The sequence below is a fragment of the Rhinatrema bivittatum genome, chromosome 1 (genome assembly GCF_901001135.1).
Source record: "Rhinatrema bivittatum chromosome 1, aRhiBiv1.1, whole genome shotgun sequence".
Taxonomy (NCBI): domain Eukaryota; kingdom Metazoa; phylum Chordata; class Amphibia; order Gymnophiona; family Rhinatrematidae; genus Rhinatrema; species Rhinatrema bivittatum.
Window position 1 is genome coordinate 144276243 of NC_042615.1, and position 21373 is coordinate 144297615.

At 40.4% G+C, this 21373-nt stretch overlaps 1 protein-coding gene across 11 annotated transcripts in view; it reads left to right on the forward strand.

Moving 5' to 3' along the window:
- Positions 1-21373, forward strand: part of FRYL (FRY like transcription coactivator) — a 978233-nt gene that overhangs the window by 462769 nt on the left and 494091 nt on the right. For all 11 annotated transcript variants that reach the window (XM_029588005.1, XM_029588013.1, XM_029587996.1 and 8 more), the window contains 4 exons: positions 5831-5970; positions 6620-6716; positions 15555-15634; positions 19370-19450. In XM_029588005.1, the coding sequence (XP_029443865.1) occupies positions 5831-5970; positions 6620-6716; positions 15555-15634; positions 19370-19450 (398 nt within the window). The remainder of the gene's footprint in view (positions 1-5830; positions 5971-6619; positions 6717-15554; positions 15635-19369; positions 19451-21373) is intronic.

Below are 21373 nucleotides of genomic sequence, written 5' to 3' on the forward strand. Positions count from 1 at the left end.
AAATTTGAGGCAGATTTACACCTGCACTTAAGTGCTGACAATTAGAGGGTTATTTGTAAAAAAGCGCATAAGATTTTATTGTGTAGTAAATGGGTAAAACTAATGGTTAAACTTATTCACAGAGTGTGTGGGTTTCCATATAGTACACTACATTTTTGGGTTCATCTAACCTATGCTGGAGAGGGTGTGGGCAGGTGGGTACATATTTGCATGTGTGGTGGAACTGCCCCTTTTGGGGGGGGGGGGGGGATTTTGGAAACAGGTTGGGAAGGAGATGGGTCACATTTTGGGTGGGAATGTTCACCTTGAACCATCTCTCTGTTTTCTGGGTAGATGGGAAGATCATAACCCAAGTACGGCAAAGCATCACCTTGCCGATCATCTGATTCATGTTTGCAGATTTACGATAGCTGCGCTCTGCAAAGCCACTCCTACAATGGCCGCCTGGCTCTGTGACAGGTGCATGAAACTGCTCTAGTAGAAAAACTCACATACATACTTAATAGACAAACCTTCTTTATGAGAAAATCTGGGCACCTTTTGGGTCTCAATGGGAGGATTAGATATGACAGTAACTCTCTTATCTCGTGGGAATGGTCATAGCTATACAGAGCGTTTGTATAAGTTTACTTATGGGTTGGGGTGCCTGCTTTCTGGAAATCTAAGTGTTTCTGAAAAGTTTGCAGGATTCCTCAAACAAAACAGAGTTAATCAGTTTTACCTATATGGCATGTACAAGAGCAGCTGTGATGATTTGAGGTGGACATTTGTTGTTTAATTTTTCTCTCAAGGATTGTACTGTTAATAATTGTGGTTTAAAAAAAAAAAAAAAGAAATATAGGAAACTGAGTGACTGGTGGGCATGAGGATTGTTTGATAACTTGCCTGCCTGGTGCGAAGGTAGCAGATCTCATGCACTACCTAATAAGATTTTAGAGAATGCTGGGGAGGAGCCAATTGTCATGGTATATGTGGGTACCAGTGACATAGGAAGATGCAGGACGGAGGTTCTGGAGCCTAAATTCAGGCTCTTAATTAGGAAACTGAAATCCAGAACCTCCAGGGTTGCATTCTCAAAAATGCCTTCTGTTCCATGCACAGGACCCCCGAAGCAGCTGAACTCCAGAGTCTCAAAGCATGCATGAGAAAATGGTACAGGAAAGAGGGTTTCCGATTTGCTAGAAACATTCTGGGGAATAGGGAGCATATTCTGATGGAATGGGCTCCACATTAACCAGAGTGAAAGCAGGCTGTTGGCACTAGCTTTGAGAGAGAGAGAACAGCTTTTAATTAGATGATGGGGGAAAGCCGACAGTTGCTCAGAAGCACATAGTTCAGAAAGAAGTATCTATGAAGGATACGAAAAAAAAAGAGGGAAGTTAAGGCATCCCAATAGAGAGGTTGCAATAAATGCTAAAGTAGCCCAGGTGCCTTTATGTAAAGAGTAGAAAGATTCAAAATTATCCCTGCAAACTGATAGGCAGATTGTTAATACAATCAAAAACAGATTTTGAAATATCTGTATAGAAATGTTTGAAGTCGAAAAAAAATAAGATGGGAGATTTAGAATGTATTGTACTGAATGAAGTGGTAGATATAATTGTTTCCTGTTTAATCTGAATCCATTACAACTTTTGTGTTTAAGTTATTGCCCTTCTTGGGCCTTTTATTCTTCTTACTTCTAAGCTGTAAAGCCTCCAAGTTTATAGTCCTTGTTTAATGTAACTTACTGCTCTCTTCTGATTATTTTGTACTGTTCCATTTCTGTTACAAGTTTTCTCTATCCCCCGTTCGATGTAAACCGATCTGATATGGTATTTAAATAAATCTCAGAGACCACGTGAAAGGAGGATAACCAATGGGACACCTTGATAGGGTACAAATTATATCATAATGATAGGATGGATCAGATTGATGGAAGAGTAGCACTAAATGTTAGAAGGCATAGAGTCAAACAGGATAAAAATTCAGCAGGAAAAAAATATACTGTAGAATATTTATGGATAAAAATTCCATGTGAGAAGGGGAATAGCATAGCAGTGGGATTGTATTACCATCCACCAGGCAGAATGAACAGGCAATCAAATGCTAGCTGAAATTAGGGCACCTAACAAAATTAGCAGCACAATAATAATGGGTGATTTCAGTTACCCCGGTATTGACTGGGTAAATGTCACATCAGAACATGTTAGAGGGAAAGGTCCTAGATGAAATAAATTATTGCTTCATTGAGCAACTAGTAGATCAACTGATGAGGGGGAGCTATTTTAGACCTAATCCTTAGTGCAGGGGTGGGCAAGTCCGGTCCTGGAGGGCTGCAAACCAGTCGGGTTTTCAGGATACCCCTAATGAATATGCATGAAATAGATTTGCATACAACTGAGGCAGTGTGTATGCAGGTCTCTCTCATGTATATTCATTAGGGATATCCTGAAAACCCGACTGGTTTGCAGCCCTCGAGGACCGGAATTGCCCACCCCTGTCTTAGTGGCAGGTTTGATTTGGGGCAAGAGGTAAAGGTGTTGGAGCCAATTTACATTAGTGATCATAACATGATCATGCAGCAATCCTATCAGATCCCTAGGAGAATTCTGTGCGAAAAGATTTAAAATTCTGCAACAAAAAATTTAAAATTCTGTGCACACATTTTCAAAATTCTGCTGGATAAGTTAGGTGCATTCCGGGGACATAACTGGGAGGAGTTGAGTTAGCTGGATAACTTATCTGGCTAACTCTGGTCAGTCTGAGGGGCTGCCCTAACGTTACTTTGATAAACTTATCCAGCTAACTTTAAGATGGATGTATTTGGCAGCTTAGCCACATCGTTGAACATATTGGTTAAGTTAATCAGATAATTTTATCTAGCTAACTAGCTGAGCTGCACAGCAGCTGAATCTGGACCTTTATGAAAATAAGTACATTTAGTGCAAGAGTCACACACGGAAGTATCTTTTACATAGTGAAAGCATGAGGCTGCCTTTTAGTCACTACAGTGCTTAAATAAATGTTTCTTTTGCTGCAAAAAGTTTATATCTTTCCTGAAGCCAATAGCAGTGTTAACTGTAATGATGGTCTTAACCTGATGATATACACTGTAGCCTCTCACAGCAATTAGAGTTTTTTCTGCTACTTGATAGTACTGAAAACCATAGAGGCGCACAGTGACAGTGAGTAACTCTAACAGTATACTTTGCTTTCTCATATGAACTATTTTTTTCTAATCTTTTCTTTCACTCTAAGATTTTAAGCAAAGAGCTTCATAATCTTTTCTTTATCTCAGATCTAGTAGAGGAATGACTTGGAACAAAATAGTCACTGTGCAAAGTGCTCTTAATTTCATTTTGGCCTTAAATTATGAAATCATGACATGCAGCAGGATGAAAAAGTGCTGAAACATGATTGGTCCTGCTCTTTCCTTGTCTCATCTTCAACTGTCTCAATTGCTTTGCTTCCCACGTAGACTTAATGGGATCTAACCAAATGAGCTGAAAAAGATTTTTTTCGGGGACCGTGGCCATTTGGTTCAGTTGATTCAAACATAACCAAAAATTGATTAATTTGTCGCATTTTTCCATTCAGATCGAAATGAATGCATATCCCTACATGATAGCCATTTCATGTAAGATAAAATTTTACCCTTTCAGGTCTAGAAGAAAATGAGAGAGCACGGGTAGTATTTTCATCTTTAGGTTGTTTGGACTTGGAGGATGAGATAACTGCATAAGCCATTAAAATGTTTGTTTGCCAGATGTAAAGATTGTACCATTGACATTTTGCAATTTTTCAAAGTTGCAGAAACCCCATGATGTGTATGAACCAAAACTTTGATCTTCCCTGAAGAAGATTAAAGGAACAAACTGCCTCTAATTTATTGTCTCTTGCTAGGATGCAATTTGTAGTTAGGTGGGTTGTAAATTAACATTAACAAACAAAAAAAATGGAAGTACAGTATCATCAAATAAGCCTGTCGTCCAGCAGACAGTTCGGCATACTAATTTGTGGACGCCAGAACTAAACTACGCAGTGAGCCTCGGTTTTATACCTATACAACTATGGATGGAATTCTGAAAACCAGAAGTACATAACCCAAGAGGTCGGACAGGCATCACATAGCCTGATCTCTTGAGGCTCAGTTTGCCTGGCGATGCAGATGCACAGCTTGTGCACTACCAAGCAAATTGAAGAGATGGGCTTCTTTCTTTTTCTTCACTGCTGATGGGGATGGGGGTCTACCAGTGACCGCTCGGGTCTCTTCTCTTCGCCACTGGTAGGTTGGGATCCACAAGCGGCCTCTTCTTTTCTTCATTACTGGTAACATGGAGTCCACTGGCAGCTGCACGGCCTTCTTCTCTTCATGGCTGGTGGGATGGGATCCATCAGTGTCCCCTTCCACTGGTGACTACTTGGGCCTCTTCTCTTCACCGATGGTGGATTTGAGATCCTCCAGTGGCCTCTTCCTTTCTTTGCCGCCGGTGGCAGGGGGTCCACAGACTTCCACTAGGGCCTCTTCACTTTGACGCCAGTGGGATGAGATCCACCGGCCGTCACTCAAGCCTCTTTATGACTGGGTAATGCTCCTTCTCTTTCCTGTCCCACTGCTCCGTCTGAGGGTGATGTCACATCTGGCTGTACCTGCTCCACCACAGTTCAAAGTCATCAACAAAGATCTGCGATGTCAGGCCATTGTTGATGACACCGAAGATGTCGGTGCGCTGGATGTAATGGGGCAAATTGAGAAGGAGGAGGGCCAGAAAAAAATCTATCATCTGGCTGGGTTTGGCCCATTGGCCATAGTTTGCTCACCCCTGTCCTAAACCACATTGTTGGGTACCCTGTTGTAAATGAATAAACAAAATGAACAAGCATCATTCTTCAGTGCTGCAGAATAATTAATTAAGTCCAATATAGGCAGCTGTGGTCTTCCGTGTGAAATTTTAACACATTTTGAACCACTTTTAAATATTTGGGTTTACATATGGTAATCAGGGCTCGAAAAATCCACCTGTGTGAATATAGGTAACTAAAGATTTTTCAAGGCCAATGAGAGGAAGAATTTCTGCAGCTGGCAGAACCCATCCTGCCAGCCACTGAAAAAGAGCCCTGTTACTAGTGGAGCTCATTCTGCCAGTGCTGACTGTCTTAGCTCTGTTGCTTCTGCTCTTTTTCCAGTGTGCACACTCAGAGCTTGCTGTAATACGGTGCTTTCAGCAGAGCTCACAGGTTTACCTGCTGTTGTATATATGTTTTTTGTGCACAAATTGCATTCTCAATGCAGCAGGGAGTTCTGCGTGCAAACAATGTGCATGCAAGTGTGTGCTGCTTAATGCTTTTGCATGGAAATTCTATGCTGATGAAGGCATTAGCTATTACCCTCCAATGCAGAATGTGTGCTGGTTTAACTCACGTTTTCTTAGGTTTGGAAATTTTACTCCTGGTCAGAGGTGGAGTAAAGTTTCCAGTGCTAGTAATAGACTATGAGCAGAAGCAGGAGTTCTGGGGCTAGGATCTGTAGTCTGGATTTATGCACACACAACATGCTTTATGCATAAATATGATTTATGTGCATAAAATGTTTTCTGTGCTGAAAACATTAGATTGTTTTGGGTGCATAACTATTTTTATGTGCATAAATCTGGTCTGAGATCCCGCTACCCAAGTTAAAATGTGCAATCAATGTGCTGAGCACACATTTTAACTCTGGTTTGTGTGCACATTTTTGGGTTTGCACATATTTTTAACTCCCAGTTTATGAAAACATACCATTTGCTTATTGCTTTGAGAGCTACTTTTACTAGCACCTGCATTAAGAAACTATGTTTTGTCTTTACAGTTGATAAGCTCTATGAGCTCAGTAGCAGAGCACTGTCTCCCCTCCTTACTACGTACCTTATTTGACTGGTACAAGCGCCAAAATGGAACTGAAGATGAATCATATGAGTATAGACCTCGCTCTAGCACAAAATCAAAGGGGTAAGGTGTAAAATGCTTTCTATGTATCTTGCTTTAATTTCTTGAATTATTGTATTTTAAATTATACAATTTTGTATAATTCATCAAGCATTTACTCTGGATTTCGCTTGAAAGTCTGAAGGCAGCCTGGTTACTAAGAAAGTAGCAAATTAAATCCCTTCCTCGAAATCTCATTTATCTCAGGTAGCCATGATGTCATTAATGAGCTTGCATCTTACATTAACTATTCAGGTCACATTCCATATGAGATGATTTGATACTGTTTAAAACATGGTTATCACATGGGATTCAGAGATAACATAGAGGATCTATTTAAGGAATTTTTAAAAAATGACTTGGCAGTAACATTTTTAACACTTTTAAACTGTTCATTTTTAGCCATAATATTTTGCTTACTCTGTCTTCTTATGAAGATATCATGCAGTTTAAAGAGGGTGCAGTTTTTTGCTGTTTATTTTAGTTGAAAGAGAGGTAACTTTGTGTAATTCCTTGCATGTTTTTCAGTATTTAAGGTTTTAAGACAGACTATAAACCTTCAAGTATATTATACAACATACTCCCTACTGTTAACAAAGAGAGAAAAATAATCTGCTTAATGTTTTTATATGAAGTATTGTGATGTCAAGTTGTGGTTCTTTTTTTTTTCTAGGGATGAGCAGCAACGTGAGAGAGATTACCTACTTGAAAGGAGGGACTTAGCTGTAGATTTCATTTTTTGTTTAGTGTTAGTAGAAGTTCTAAAACAGGTAAGCTCTTTATATACCACAAGCTCTTTACTTTTTAATCTTTTCTTCTAATTGAAATTATCTAAATATTTCTTTACTAAAGTATATATGACATTCAAGGCAGCATTCAATGAGTATATGTAAAGCTATATTTATCCTTTCAGCTGCCCACAATTTGCTAGCTTATTTCCCCTTTCTGTAAAATTTGTAATATAGTGAAACAGGTTTCATATTTTGAAGAATGAGGGAGGAGACTTCAAGGTCTAATTGGGCAGGGATGTCCAGCAAACTGGATCAATGTTGGCAATATTCCTGTTTTTTCTGGAAGATAATTGTATTGCATACTAAAATAAAAATTTAGTGGAGTGTTGCTCATCTTGGTGTAAATATATCATTTCTATTGCATGAAAAAATATTTTTGTTTTGTTATATATTATGTCTGGCTAGATAGAGCTTAAAGCAAAGCTCTTCATAATGCACTGTTATATTCATGAGTCAGTTTTGTGGCTTCTTATGGATCACCGCAAGCAGTTGCCCAAACTTGAATCCATCAAATAATTTGAATTCATTGGACTGATTATCATTGCTGGATGCTCTGCAGCCAATTTACATACAAATTTAGTTTTAAATTTGAGAAATTGCATCTGTTAAATGTAGAATTAGCCATGCCATTCTATTTTATCTAACTACAGAGAGAGGTAGGTTCTTGAGTTTTGTAATGGCTTTATCAACGTATTTATCTTCTGCTGTACTTACATCACCTGACCGGTGAGCCTGCCTACCTCCATCCTCTTCTGCAGTTTCATATCATTTTTTTTTATTTACCATTTTTTTGTTAGAATAAAGATCTTCATTCTTCCATTCTCTATTTAAGCTTTGGAGTAAATAATAATGCACACTACAACTGGCCTCATGGGTTGGTGAGGTAGGCCTGTCCTGGACTATTGCAAAATACTCCAAAACATGGCGCATGTGTGCTAAAGTAAGCTCTCAAGTCCTGCACTGACCTTCATCCTTTCTCATTCAGGCTTTCTATTACCAGATAAATGTATTCAAGGGCAGTGCCAATGCAGGGCTTATGGGTGCATATTGGCCCACAGACCCCCAACATTGACTTTATTGATGCTTTTCTTCTGCCACCCGAAGAGTGCTGCCCTTTGAGGCACTTGTAACCCCAGATAAAGGTCCCAACCCACAGTTTGGGAAGCCCTGTTCTAGGGGAGGAATACTGCCTCTAGGAAAATAGAGAAAGTAAACAAGAGTTTGCTAGGGGATTTTAAAGCCAAGATGAACAGGAAGCTTAGGGCTGGTGGGAAAAGTAGTTTGGAGAGCTTTGGCTGAGGGCCAGTTAGGGTGAAGGTAGCAGTTACAGAGAGCTGTGCTAACAATTGGAGGGCAGTGCTGAGGCTAATTTAAAAAAGCTGCTGCATGGAGTCAGTGTGCTTTTAAAGAAAAGAATACTGCCTTTTGTAGAACCAGTTGGGGAGTGAAGAGAGGGCTCACTCAGACCCAGAAGCAGAGATGCCATTGTTTAGGGATTTGAATCTGCAAGGATGCAGTTGGGAAGTAGGTTCCACACAGTCCTGGGGAGTTGGACTGATCTCTGGATGATGACCAGTGTTTTCTGATACAGAGATACCCACAGCCATTGGTTAGGGATTTTTGAATCTGCAGTGCTGTTGGGAAGTTGGTGCAATATAGCCCTGGGGAAATGAACTGACTTACACGGAATTACAAAGGTATTTTACTGGCGTGATCCTAGTATCTCAAGACAAGAACTGGAAGCTTGGAGTGTGAAGTGAACACTAATGCATAGAATAAAGGTCTTTTTACTGCAAGTGGCTGGCTCTGAGCAGTGTGCTCAAAAAAACGGAGTGGGTCATGTAAGGCCTAGGCAAAGACCTGTCACACTAACATTAAACCCTATGTAAGAGTCTTAAACTCCCTTGAAAGCTGTAATTTGCCACTCGTTAATCCAGACTTCAGTGTGGTAGCTCTAGGTATACCACAGTATCTTTCCTACCCTGGCCTCTGTTCCTGTGGTTGTCCTGCCTTCATGGCAGACTCTAGTGCCTTGCAGTTTCCACCTGTCAGCTCCTTGACCTTCTGTTCATCAGCAGCCCCTTTACAGCTTTTTCAAGGGACTTTTCTTTCTGCTTAATTGGTCATATCTATCTCCATGGCTGCTATCCCCTTTGATCTACAACACCCAGCAACCTACTGGATATAGTGACTTCACTTTGTGACTGCTTTTCATTTTCCTCTGCAGCTGTTTCTGCTTCCCTAGTGTTATAACTGCACGTTATCCCTGGTCTGCTCTCAGCGGGGCAGATAGGGAAATACTTCCAGTACCTAAATGTAATCCTCTTTGAAATGTCTGAAAGGTGGAATATAAGTAATTAAATAAATTCCTAACTCTAATAAAATATATCCCTTTAGAGCTGCCTCTTTAAAGCCACATACCTTCTTTCTCTTCTGCTGGTCTTACAATGCTTCTTTTTATTCTTAGCTGGGAAGTATAACCAATGCAGTCTGTGCTAGAAAATTTGCCACTTCCCCTAATAATATTTGAAAATATACCAAAGACCTGCTGTAATTTCATATTGATGGTTCTTTTCTATTTTTGAAAGCTTGATGCAAATGGGCTTTTTCCTGTCCCTTTTTGGCCCTTTATCATTCCAGATAATTGCGTATATTCATTTCCGTATCTAATTTAACACACAGGCCTCTTCCCATTTCTTTCACCCCACCTAATCTTACCACTGCTAAAAATCCCTAATTTTCTTCAGAGAATGCCACAAAATTGTCGTCCTAGCTAAGATGATTAGTCTCAAGGAGGTCAATATTCAAAGCTGGTCATTTAAGTAACTTAGCCGGATATAACTTATCCAGCTAAGTTGCAAGGTATATTCAGCAGCTTAGCCATATAAGTTAGAACTGGCTAGGTTTAGACCTGCTCTACGACACGTCTAACTAAGCATAACATACACGGCTAAGACTGAATATCAGCAGTTAACCACGAGTTACATGTCTAACTCACTCCACCCAGATCTGCCCACTACATGCCCACAAGTTATGTGGCTAATTTTTTATCCGCATAACAGTGGCGTAGCCAGAATTGATTTTTTGGGTGGGCACAAGGTTAACATGGGTGGGCTGTAGGCATGCAGGTCTACTAGCTGTTTTTTTACTGATAAATAATGCCAAATTATGCAGCATAGCATTCACATCTACGCCTAAGTATGAGGTTTACTTAATGATACAAACATAATTCACGGTGATTTGTGGTACTTTAGCCTTCATATTATTACGATTTTATACACGGCTCCTACCTGTCCATAAATTTTGAGAGAGCGGTTGTGTTGCTTATATTTAAATTGCTAACATCTCAAAATATAGATATATATTTTTACCTTTGTTGTCTGATCTTTGTATTTTTCTAATCAGTTGGTCCTGGTCTCTTTTTCCCATTTTTTCCCTTATAGCTCATTTCCTAATTCCTTTTCAGTGTCTTTCTTCTATTACTGTCTTCTTCCCTTCCACACACACACACACACACACACACACACACACACACACATACACGCTTTCTCTCACAGACGCCCTCTCACACACTCAAGCTCTCACTCTCATATGCTCTCCCCCCCCCCCCCCCACAAGCTCACATTCAAGTTCTCACTTTCTCACCCCTCCCCAGGCTTATATTCTTATGCACACACAGACGCACATCCAGGCACCCATTCTCACCCACACACATAAATCCAGACTCCCATTCTCACCCACAAACCCATTCTCCCAGTCTCACCCACACATATTCAAGCTCCCATTCTCATCCATACATATACACATTTAAGGTACTATTCTCACCCACACATACACACATTCAAGCACCCATTCTTATCCACATATTCAAGCTTCCATTCTCACCCACCCACACAAACCCAGGCTCTCATTCTCACCCATATATACACACATTCAAGCTCCCATTCTCACCCACCCACAAACCCAGGCTCCCATTCTCAACCACACATACACACATTCGAGCTCCCATTCACCCACATATTCAAGCTTCCATTCTCACCCACATACACACCCAGGCTCCAGTTTTCACCCACACACACTCCCATTCTCATCCACACATACACATTCAAGCACGTGCACAGCTTCCGCTTTCTCCCCCAGAGCAGGAAGATCAGCTGCCTCTCCTGCTGCCACCGGACTCCTGCTATCTTCGGGCGTCCGAACTTCCTGTCGGGGGGGGGGGGGGGAGCGGAAGCGCAGCGCACACCGCCCGCTTCCTCCCCCCCCCCCCCCCCCCCAAGCAGGAAGATCGGCGGGCAGTACGGCCCGACGCCCGAAGATAGTAGGAGGCCGGTGGCAGCAGGAGAGGCAGCTGATCTTCCTGCTCTGGGGGAGAAAGCGGAAGCTGTGCACGGCGCTTCCGCTCCCCCAAACAGGAAGTTCGGCGGGCCGTTTGTTCCGAAGATAGCAGGAGAACGGGTGGCAGCAGGAGAGGCAGCTGATCTTCCTGCATTGGGGGGAGGAAGCGGAAGCTGCGCATGGTGCTTCCACTCCCCCCCCCCCCCCGAACAGGAAGACCGGTTGGCCATACGGCCGCAGCAGCGCTTCCCCGTGTGCGCCGTGATGGCGCGCGAGGCGTGGGTTCTCTTGTTCGCTGTCGCGGGGATGGGATCCCGCGACAGCCTTGCAGTTCCGGTGCCAGTTGGGTGGGCCTGGGTCTAAGTTGGTTGGGCACCTGCCCACCCAGGCCCACCCGTGGCTACACCACTGCCGCATAAGTGACTTAAACGGCTAAGTGATGACCGCTGAACGAAGGCACATACAGGCCGATACAGAAAAACGTGCGGGAGAGCCGGCGAGCGCACAGGCCACTCTCCTGGGCGCGCGATTCAGGAGGGTGGCCTATGCAAATTAGGGCCCGCGGTAAAAAGAGCGGCGACTGTCAGTGGGTTTGACAGCCGACACTCAATTTTGCCGGCGTTGGTTGTCAAACCCACTGACAGCCACGGGTTCGGAAAACGGACGCCGGCATAATTGAGCGTCCGTCTTCTGACCCGCAGGCCATGGGCTGAATTTTAATTTTTTTTTTTTTTTAATTTTTACTTTCTTTTTTTTTTTACTTTTGGGGCCTCCGACTTAATATCGCTATGATATTAAGTCAGAGGGGTGTACAGAAAAGCAGTTTTTACTGCTTTTCTGTACACTTCCCTGTTGCCGGCTGAAATTAACGCCAGCCTTTGGGCAGGTGTTAATTTCTGAAAGTTAAAATATGCGGCTTGGCTGCACATTTTACTTTCTGTATTGCGCGGGAATAACTAATAGAGCCATCAACATGCATTTGCATGTTGCGGGCGCTATTAGTTTCAGGGGGGTTGGACGTGCACTGTACTGTATTGGCCTGATAATCAGCAGCCACTACTTAGCTGCATAAGTTACTTATCCTGCTATATAGCTCTGAATGTGCTTTGAATATTGACCTCCAGGTGATTCTTAAATTAGTTTTTCATGCTGTTGGTAGCTAGCATTTGTAGACAGATAATGTATTGTATTATTCTGCACTTTCATGACGTCTGCATGGGAAGGTTTATTTCAGGTGGTCTGTCATAGGTTGTGTTTTGGCTGCTTTCTTTCTGTGCTTTCTTCTTCCAGTTTCCTCTCTTCCTGCTGCTGTCTTGCAACAGTCTAATGAAAACAAATCACTACGAAGTCAGGAACTGCTTGTCATTCTTGTTGTCGGGGGCTTGCACTGAGTTAGGGCTGGGCTCCTCCTCTTCTTTCTCCCTGGCTCCCTCCTCCTACTTCAGTAGATGAGTAAGGTGGCCTCCATTCTGTCTGGCTCCTTGGGCAGTGATGGTATGACGTCCTTTATCTTCACTGGTCCTTTTCTCATTCTTCAAAAGGTGGGGGGTGGTGGATACTGGCAGCCCCTTGCTCCAGTTCTTATCCAGGGGAAGGGTAGGAAGATGAATGGTATTGGCTTTGCACTCTGGCTCTGTCTTGGATGGGTGGAGGAGTCTATGCTATTGGCCCTTGTCTGTTCTTAGTCTACACTTGTCTCAAAGAGATGGGGGGGAAATGAATTCACTTTGGCTCTTCTTTGACTTGGACTGAAGGAATGGGCTGGATGCTGTTGATCCCTTACTCATACTGTTTTACTACTCTAGCAGTTGGATCCTCTGAGGTTTCTTTTCTCTCAAGTGGGAGGGCACATCAGTTACTCTTCCAGACTTATTAGCAGGCTTCAGGTGTGCATTTGAATCCTCTTCTGCTTGATTGTAAGCTGATCTACAAGTAATTCAGCTTTTATTGTCAGCAATAAACTGTTTCTACAGTACTCATGCCCCTTCCCCACCTACATTGTGATGTATTGGCACCCTCCAGGTTAAGACCCAGTGATAATATCCCTTGTGCTGTTCAAGTCTGGACTGGTGTAGTAGAACTCAAGGGAAGCAAGTTAACAGATAAGACACAATTTCAATGTATTCACCCATTCCACTCCATTCATAATTTTCTGAACTTTTATCATGTCTCTTCTCATCCTTTTCTTTTCCAAGCTGAAGAATCCTGTGTAGCCTCTCTTCATAGGGGATACATTCCATCCTCTGCATCATTTTTGTTGTCCTTTTCTTTATTTTTTTTTCTAGTTCCACTGTCTCTTTTGAGCTGGGGTGACCAGAACTGCACACAATGCTCAAGGTGCGATCACACCATGGGTTGATACAGTGTCAATATTTTCTCCACTTTATTCTCCATCCTTTTCATATTCTATTTGCCTTTTTTGACTGCTACTGCTCACTAGCCTAGAGGTTAGAGCAGTGGGTTGCGAACCAGGGCATCCAGGATTCAAATTGCGCTGCTGCTTCTTGTGATCTTGGGCAAGTCATTTCACCCTCTGTTGCCCTGGGTACAAGAAAAAAACAAAAACCAGATTGTGAGCCCACTGGGGACAGGGAAATATCTCCAGTACTTGAATGTAATGTGCTTTGAAGTGCTTGAAAAAGAATATAAATTGATCAAATAAACAAGTAAAATGTATCTCTCTTCTTTGGGCACATTTGTTTCTTCCAGGATTGCCCTCATTGTTTTATGGTTCATGATTTAATGCCCAGAAGTGATTAGTTTGCTTGACATTTTAAAAAAAGAAAAAAACTGCAAAAAAGTTCAAAAATTTAAATAGTTTACAATTAAAGCAAGGTGGCCCTATACCTAATTAGGAGTCTGTATGATTTTGACAGACCCTTAGAGTGAGGGGCCTACATATATTTGGCGAGATTAATTCATGAATTAATTACCAGTGTAACAATTGTTTTTGGTTTTGTGGGTTCATAAAATGAGAAAACATTGAAAGTGTTTTTTTTTCTGTTGACATTATTTTGTCCCTTTTCTGCTGAAGACAGTCCTTAGCTAATGCCATATGCATGCTTCTGTTTCTTCTCTATGAAGACAAAAATTAAATATCTATAATAGGTTTTCTCTGAAGACAAGCAATTCTGAGAGTCATGGGTCCCATGACCCATGTGTGCAGCTCAGTAAACAATAGCTTACCTGTAATGGGTGTTCTCTGATAACATCTTTGCTTTCTGTGATAGCACTGTATTGAACTCATAACACTATCCCGTCCTTATGGCAATTAGTCTTTGTTAGTTTTAAAGGAACTAAAAGGCAGCTATGTAGATCAGGATTAAGAAACTTTGGTCCTGGAGTACCAGAAATAGGACTGGTTTTCAGGATACCCACAATGAATATGTATGAGGTGTATTTGCATGTATTTATTTTATGCATATTCAATATGGATATCCTAGAAAACAGACCTCTTTGTGGGACTCCTGGACTGGGGTTGCCTACCTTGATTTAGATTCTTGCAAGGAACTGTGGGATTTTGGTAGGGTCTGGAGCCCTGCCAGAGGACTCATATTGGCTCATGAGGAATTGGGGAAGTGATGGTTTAGTAGCATCTCAGGTACTGTGGCCAGGACTAGGCCTAGTCAGATTCCCATTGGCTGATTAAACCCACCCCAGTTTCACAGCTGTGTTTAAATAGTAGCCAGTAAGGAAGTGCTGTTGCTGATATATCAACTCCTGAGCATTTGTAGTGAACTTTGAATTAAAGTAGCACCAAAGAGATTGTTAGTTGGTCTGGATTTTTCTGTCTCTGCTGCCGGGTAAAGGAAACTGTACCTTTTTATTACTTTCGTAGTTTTCCCGTTCTACAACCGTGAGTCAAGAAGTATCTGCTTTTGTGTTGGTTCCCAGCATTAAAGAATCCTCGTGAGCATTGCTGTTGGGTTGTCATGGTTTATTTTTCTTTGACATCCTCTAGTGTGTATGGATGCAAAGATTTTTAGAAACCTTGCTTATTTCTGTGCTGTCTGTGACTCCACTGAGATGCTATCATCACAGAACAAACATTACAAGTAATTTCTCTTTTTCTTGGCATATTCCAGTCACAAATTAGAGTGAAAATAACTTAAAAAATAAACTATTTTTTTAAGTGTATATCTATACTTTGGGAGATCTTCAGTTTGACTAACATTATGAATGATTTTTTATCTAGCCGTAACTTTTGCATCTTGTTCCAAGTTAATTTGCCCTACCATTTCGCACTTATGTTCATTATCTAGATTTTTTACTGATACTCCTTTTTTCATTTATTAATTACTGTAGTTACTGAGTTCTTTGTAGTGTTTCCCCAAATGTTATATGTAAACTGATGTGATGTCCTTCGAATGTCAGTATAAAAAAGCTTCAAATAAATAACAGAATATCATTCATCCAGAACAAAGGAAATAGTGACCATGCTGTTAAGTCCTTTTCCTGAAATGTGTATCTATATTCTAGATTCCTGTTCATCCAGTGCCAGATCCCATAGTACATGAAGTTCTAAACCTAGCTTTTAAGCACTTTAAACACAAGGAAGGGTAAGTTGCACCTACTTGCTATCATTTTTTTTTATAATTTGAGTTCATTTTTAACTAATACAGTTTCAAAATTATCAAATACACACCAGCCTTGTTAAAAGGACATTATTGGCCCTTAACTTCATCTAAATAAACTTGAAAGTGAATGTAATACAGAAATTAAGTAATGTCTTTTCTGGCATCTGTTTTTAGTCCTCTGGTGGAATGTTTTTATTAATAAATTCATATAATTTGGTGTAATTTCATATACACCAAAGCTTACAAAACATTGAAGTAGAAATAAAAATACATGGGTTGTGTTTAAGCAATAAAGTTGTAGTATGGTAAACAGAAATGTTTTTTAAAAAAATGATTCAAGAAACAGGTACATGATGCTGGGTTCCATGTTAGGATTCACCACCTAGGAAAAGGGCTTTCAAATTCTTGTTGACAATACATTGACATCTTGGTTTAGTGTGCAGTAGCAGTCAGATGGCTACTAGAATGGTAGGAATTACTTGGAAAGAAATAGAGAACAAAACTGAGCATATCATAATGCTTTTGTATAGCTCCATGGTGTGACCGCACCTTGAATATTATGTGTAGTTTTTGGTTGCTTCATCTTTAAAAAGACATAGTGGACATGGAAAAGATACAAAGAAGGCTAACAAAAATATTGGGAATGCAAAAGCTACCTTATGGAGAAAACATTTCTTTCAGTTTTGTTAAAAATACATGGATAAATAAATTGTTCTGCAGAACAGAGGATATTCCATAGAAAAAAATATAGATTTTTGTTATATTACAAATATGGAGACAGAAACTGGAATTGAAACCCCAAAATGCCACTCTGCATGCAGTAAAAAACTGAAGAAAGGAAACAGAAATATAGCACCTAACAGACTTCCAGGATCTGCAATAATGTACACAAACTAATCCTCACAAAGTTATACCTGATTTATGGCATGCACTCAAATGGAACAACCCTACCTTTAAAAAGGCAACACTACAAATATTAAACCAGGCCCTAAATACAAATACACCTCCAATTAGAAAAACGGAAAAAGCCAAGCTGCTATAGATCCCCACACAGAAATAAATGTAAAACTCTATGAATAAATGTTTCAAAATAGCTGATGATCAGAATAACATCTAACAATTATAAACAATTTAAAATTATTGCTAAACAGATTAGGGCTCTTTGGCTTAGAAAAGAGATGACCGAGAAGGGATATGATTGAGATTTATTAAATCATAAATGGGGTAGAATAGATAAACAGGGAATGGTTATTTACCCTTTCAAATATCACTAGGACTATGAGACACTCCATGAAACTAGCAACTGGCAGATTTAAAACAAATTGTAGGAAGTATTTATTTTTTCACTCAGCTCACAATCAAGCTGTGGATTCAGTTGTCAGAGAATGTGGTCAAGACAACTGACATACAGGCCGATACAGTACAGTGCACTCCGGAGCGCACTGTTAGCCGGCATTTGGACGTGTGTTTTGGACGCGCTAGCTTTACCCCTTATTCAGTAAGGGGGTAATAGTGTGTCCAAAACGCGCGTCCAATCCCCCCCCCCCCCCTCCCCGAACCTAATAGCGCCCGCAACATGCAAATGCATGTTGATGGCCCTATTAGGTATTCCCGCGTGATTCAGAAAGCAAAATGTGCAGCCAAGCCGCACATTTTGCTTTCAGAAATTTTCCAGGCACCAGGAAAGTGCACAGAAAAGCAGTAAAAACTGCTTTTCTGTGCACACTCCGACTTAATATCATGGCGATATTAAGTCTGAGGTCCCGAAAGTTTAAAAAAGTAAAAAATTTAAAATGGGCCTGCAGCTGGCGGGTTGAAAACCGGACGCTCAATTTTGCCGGCGTCCGGTTTCCAAACCCTTGGTTGTCGGCAGGCTCGAGAACCGACGCCGGCAAAATTGAGCGTCTGCTGTCAAACCTGTTGACAGCCGTCGCTTCCGTTAAAAAAGAGGCGCTACGGACATGGTAGTGTCCCTAGCACCTCTTTTTACCGCCGGGCCTAATTTTAATAAATTAAAATACTGAATTGCGTGCGTTTTTACTGTATCGGCCCGATAGTGAGGTTGAAAAGAGGGTTGGACAAGTTCCTGAAAGAATAGTCCATAAACAGTTCTTAATCAGGTAGACTTGGGAAGCCATTGCTTATCCTTTGGAGTAAGTTACAAGAAATAGATCAACTATTGGGGATCTGCTGGGTATTTGTGGTCTGAAACGGTTACTATCTAGACTGGATGCTGGGCTTGATGGACCTTAGTCTAACCTAGTATGTATGGTGGTTGTGTGGGGGTGTATTTTATATTATGTCATAGAACACTACACACAATCTGGTAAAGCAAAACTTAGTTTACTAAATGTTGTGAATATATGGATAACAAATCTGCAAAGTAAAATCAACATTAAATACAGTATCACAGTAAACTGTACATAAATCAATACAGGTAAATAGGAGAGAGACAGAAATAAAGAGAACATTAATCAAAGAATAATAAAGAGCAAAAGAACGAACACCTCCCTTTTACACACTCCTCATATAAGCCAGCATTCCTAGGAATTCTGGAAGACTTTTACAGGTCCTGAGACTCTGAAAAAGAACCAGCTATTTGCTCTTTGTTCCCCTTAGCTCATCCAATTAGAATAAGCAAAAGCTATGCTTTACATGTCTTTCTGCAAGTTAGGTATTTCAAAGGCATTTCAGTACCAGCCTTTGATCTCCCATTTGGTAAAAAAGCACCAGTTTAACTTATCAGCTCATTGGTATGGGTACTAGTCTTTAGCATTTGATCTTCCCAGGTGATAAGAAATACCAAATGTCTTAGTCTTTCATGTCCCCAGAGATGCCAGATGTTTCTTGGGGCCATCCGAGCTCTTTATCAGCTCATTGTTGCCAGAATGTCTCAGGAATTCAGGGAACAAATGGTAATAGTGTCATGCCCTTGTACAATCCCTGCACTCAAACAGTTGAGTCTGTTCTGATCCATAGCTGTCTATTTGCAGTACAAAGTCGTTGAGTCTGTTCTGATCCATAGCTGTCTATTTGCAGTACAAAGTCTTCTGGAGATTTAGCTAACTTGTCTAAAATTATCTTTCCACACCTAGCAATGAACTTCTTATGTTCTAATAAAGTATGATTACATAATTCTTAAAAACAGTGCATATTATGAACACAAATTAAATTTCTATATAACAAAAATCTATATTTTTTTCTATGGAATATCCTCTGTTGTTCTGCAGAACACTTTATTTATCCATGTATTTTTAACAAAACTGAAAGCAATGTTTTAATTATTTAACTAGTTCTTAAATCTCCTGTTAGATAAATTGGTATTTTGTAGAATCTAGCTACTACTGCTACTTTTAATTAAAGTGATGTTTTTTCCATTTGTAACAATGATTTCTAATTGCAGTAAAATGCAGTGATTTTTGTCAGCCTTTTTCTGAAATACTGTGATTGGGTGTTATAAAATAAATGAAAAAAAAATCCACTTAATATTTATATTGTTAATGAATTTATAATGAAATGTAAACATTATAACCAGGGAAACAAAAATGAAAAGCTTGGGAACCATAGGGCAATTTGGATGATTTGTGTACTAAAATATACAAAGTTGTTTGCTCAGTAAAGATTATAAAACCAATTATGAGTGGTATAGTTAAATAGTATATATTCTTGCATTATATGAGACATATTTGTATGTGATGATTTGCATTTTTTCTCTAGGTATTCGGGAACCAACACTGGGAATGTGCACATTATTGCAGATTTGTATGCAGAAGTCATAGGGGTTCTTGCACAATCAAAGTAAGCTCATTTTTTTTAACCTTTTATAAATATAAAATGTTGTCATATTTCTCATTAAGCAATAGTATGATGCACCATAGCATATTAGCTTACAGCCATAGATACGTTTATTGCAAAGGGCAGAAATCATATATATGTAGCTCATGAGTCATTAATTTTTTCTCCATCTTCAACAGATAAAGTTGAGTATGAAGTGAATTTAAGAAAATGCATTAAAATTGGTTGTTAATGCATGTTAATGGTTGATTTTTAACATGAGTAATGGAGAATTTTACTAAAGGGCATAAAGCTTTTTAAATTAGGCATTGGTGCAAAATTTAACGGGCCATATTTACCAATAATCCATTTTGAACCAGAGCAAATATGTGGAACAGCAGTGCTTTTCAATAATTATGCTTTAGTTCAAAGGAAACTATATATTACAAAATCCAGGGATCAAATTTGTCAGTATAACTTGATTGGATGCCTTATTGTCATACATTATTTTCAAAAGAGAATTAGAGGGTTACAGATGGCTATCAAAACATCTATAAACTGTTCTTCATAGACCCAGCACATTAAAAATTAGATATCCTACCATGATTTGTATTTCCTTAAACTGCATAAAAGGTGAGAGATTTCTTCTAGAAAGGTTTTATTCATAATCCTTCTTGAACCAGGGTAAACATATTGAAATGTAGTGTGGTTTGTTTTTTTATAAAGTAATAGTCAAGAGTCACGTGATGTAGTGAGCTAGGGTGGATGTTTCCCTCGGGGACTCCGGGTGCCACACTCTCACCATCCATAAAAATCAGCCATCTACCATCAAGCTTTCACCAGATTTTCACTGGATTGGTTCAAAGCCATATGTCAGTCGTTCATTTTATGCAACGATCCCTGCAGTTGATGACCTCCAAGAGTGGGGAAAAAAGGAGAAAGAAAAAGCTCAGGGCCCAGAAGCTAAAATGACGGCAATGAGGGAGAGACAAAATGAAACCGGGCAACCGGCTGTCACCGCCGCTGAAATCAAAGCAGCAGTGTCAGCGACGTTAGATGAAAAGCTGGAGGGGATTGCTTTGCAGCTGTCTGAGGTAAAAGCAGCATTTACTGAACTTGGCCCACAGCTCGATTATGTTGAAGACTGCATATCTGTCCTAGAGGATGACTCGCTGGCAGCTTCGGCCAAGATGGTGGCACAGGAGAAAACACTGACTGTGTCGAAAAACTCGATCTGGAGAATCGGGCCCACAGGTCTAATCTGCACTTTATGGGGCTTCTGGAGTCCATCTAGGACAGAAACTTGGGACGTTTTCTGCAGTCTTGGCTTCCAGCAGCACTTGACTTGCCGGACCTAGCAGAGAAGTTATGTATAGAATGAGCTCATCGCATTAGTACCAAGAAGGATTCGGACACATGACCATGGGTAGTTATCCCAAAAATTTTGAACTATGCTCACAAACAGGAGATCTGGAATGAATGTCAGAAGAAACCAGAGGTGCTTTACAACTCCTAACAAATCTGCATTTTTGAGGATTTTTCGAACCACATGTCAGCGCTCCGATGCAGTTTCTCCCCAATTTGCTCATCAGTATTCAATAAGCAGATTAAATTTTCGCGGCCAGACTTAAAGTATGATGTGAGGGGCATATAAAATTTTTGAGATTCCAGCATTGGCACAAAATTTCTGGATGCTCTACCTAAATGAGGGAACTATAACTTAAAAGAAGAGGGATTGTGTGCAAGAGATCCTTGCCGGAACAACCTGCATAGGACGCTTATTTGGAGCTATTTTGTTCTTTTCGAAGACATGAAATATGCACTGTCCCAACCGGAGTGGGTTTCAGTTTTCCTGAAGATGCTCACGGACTGGGGACTTTTCGTTTTCTCTTTGTTTCCTTTACATCTTTCACTACTTTTGGAGCCATTGGTGGGGCATTCGTTTCT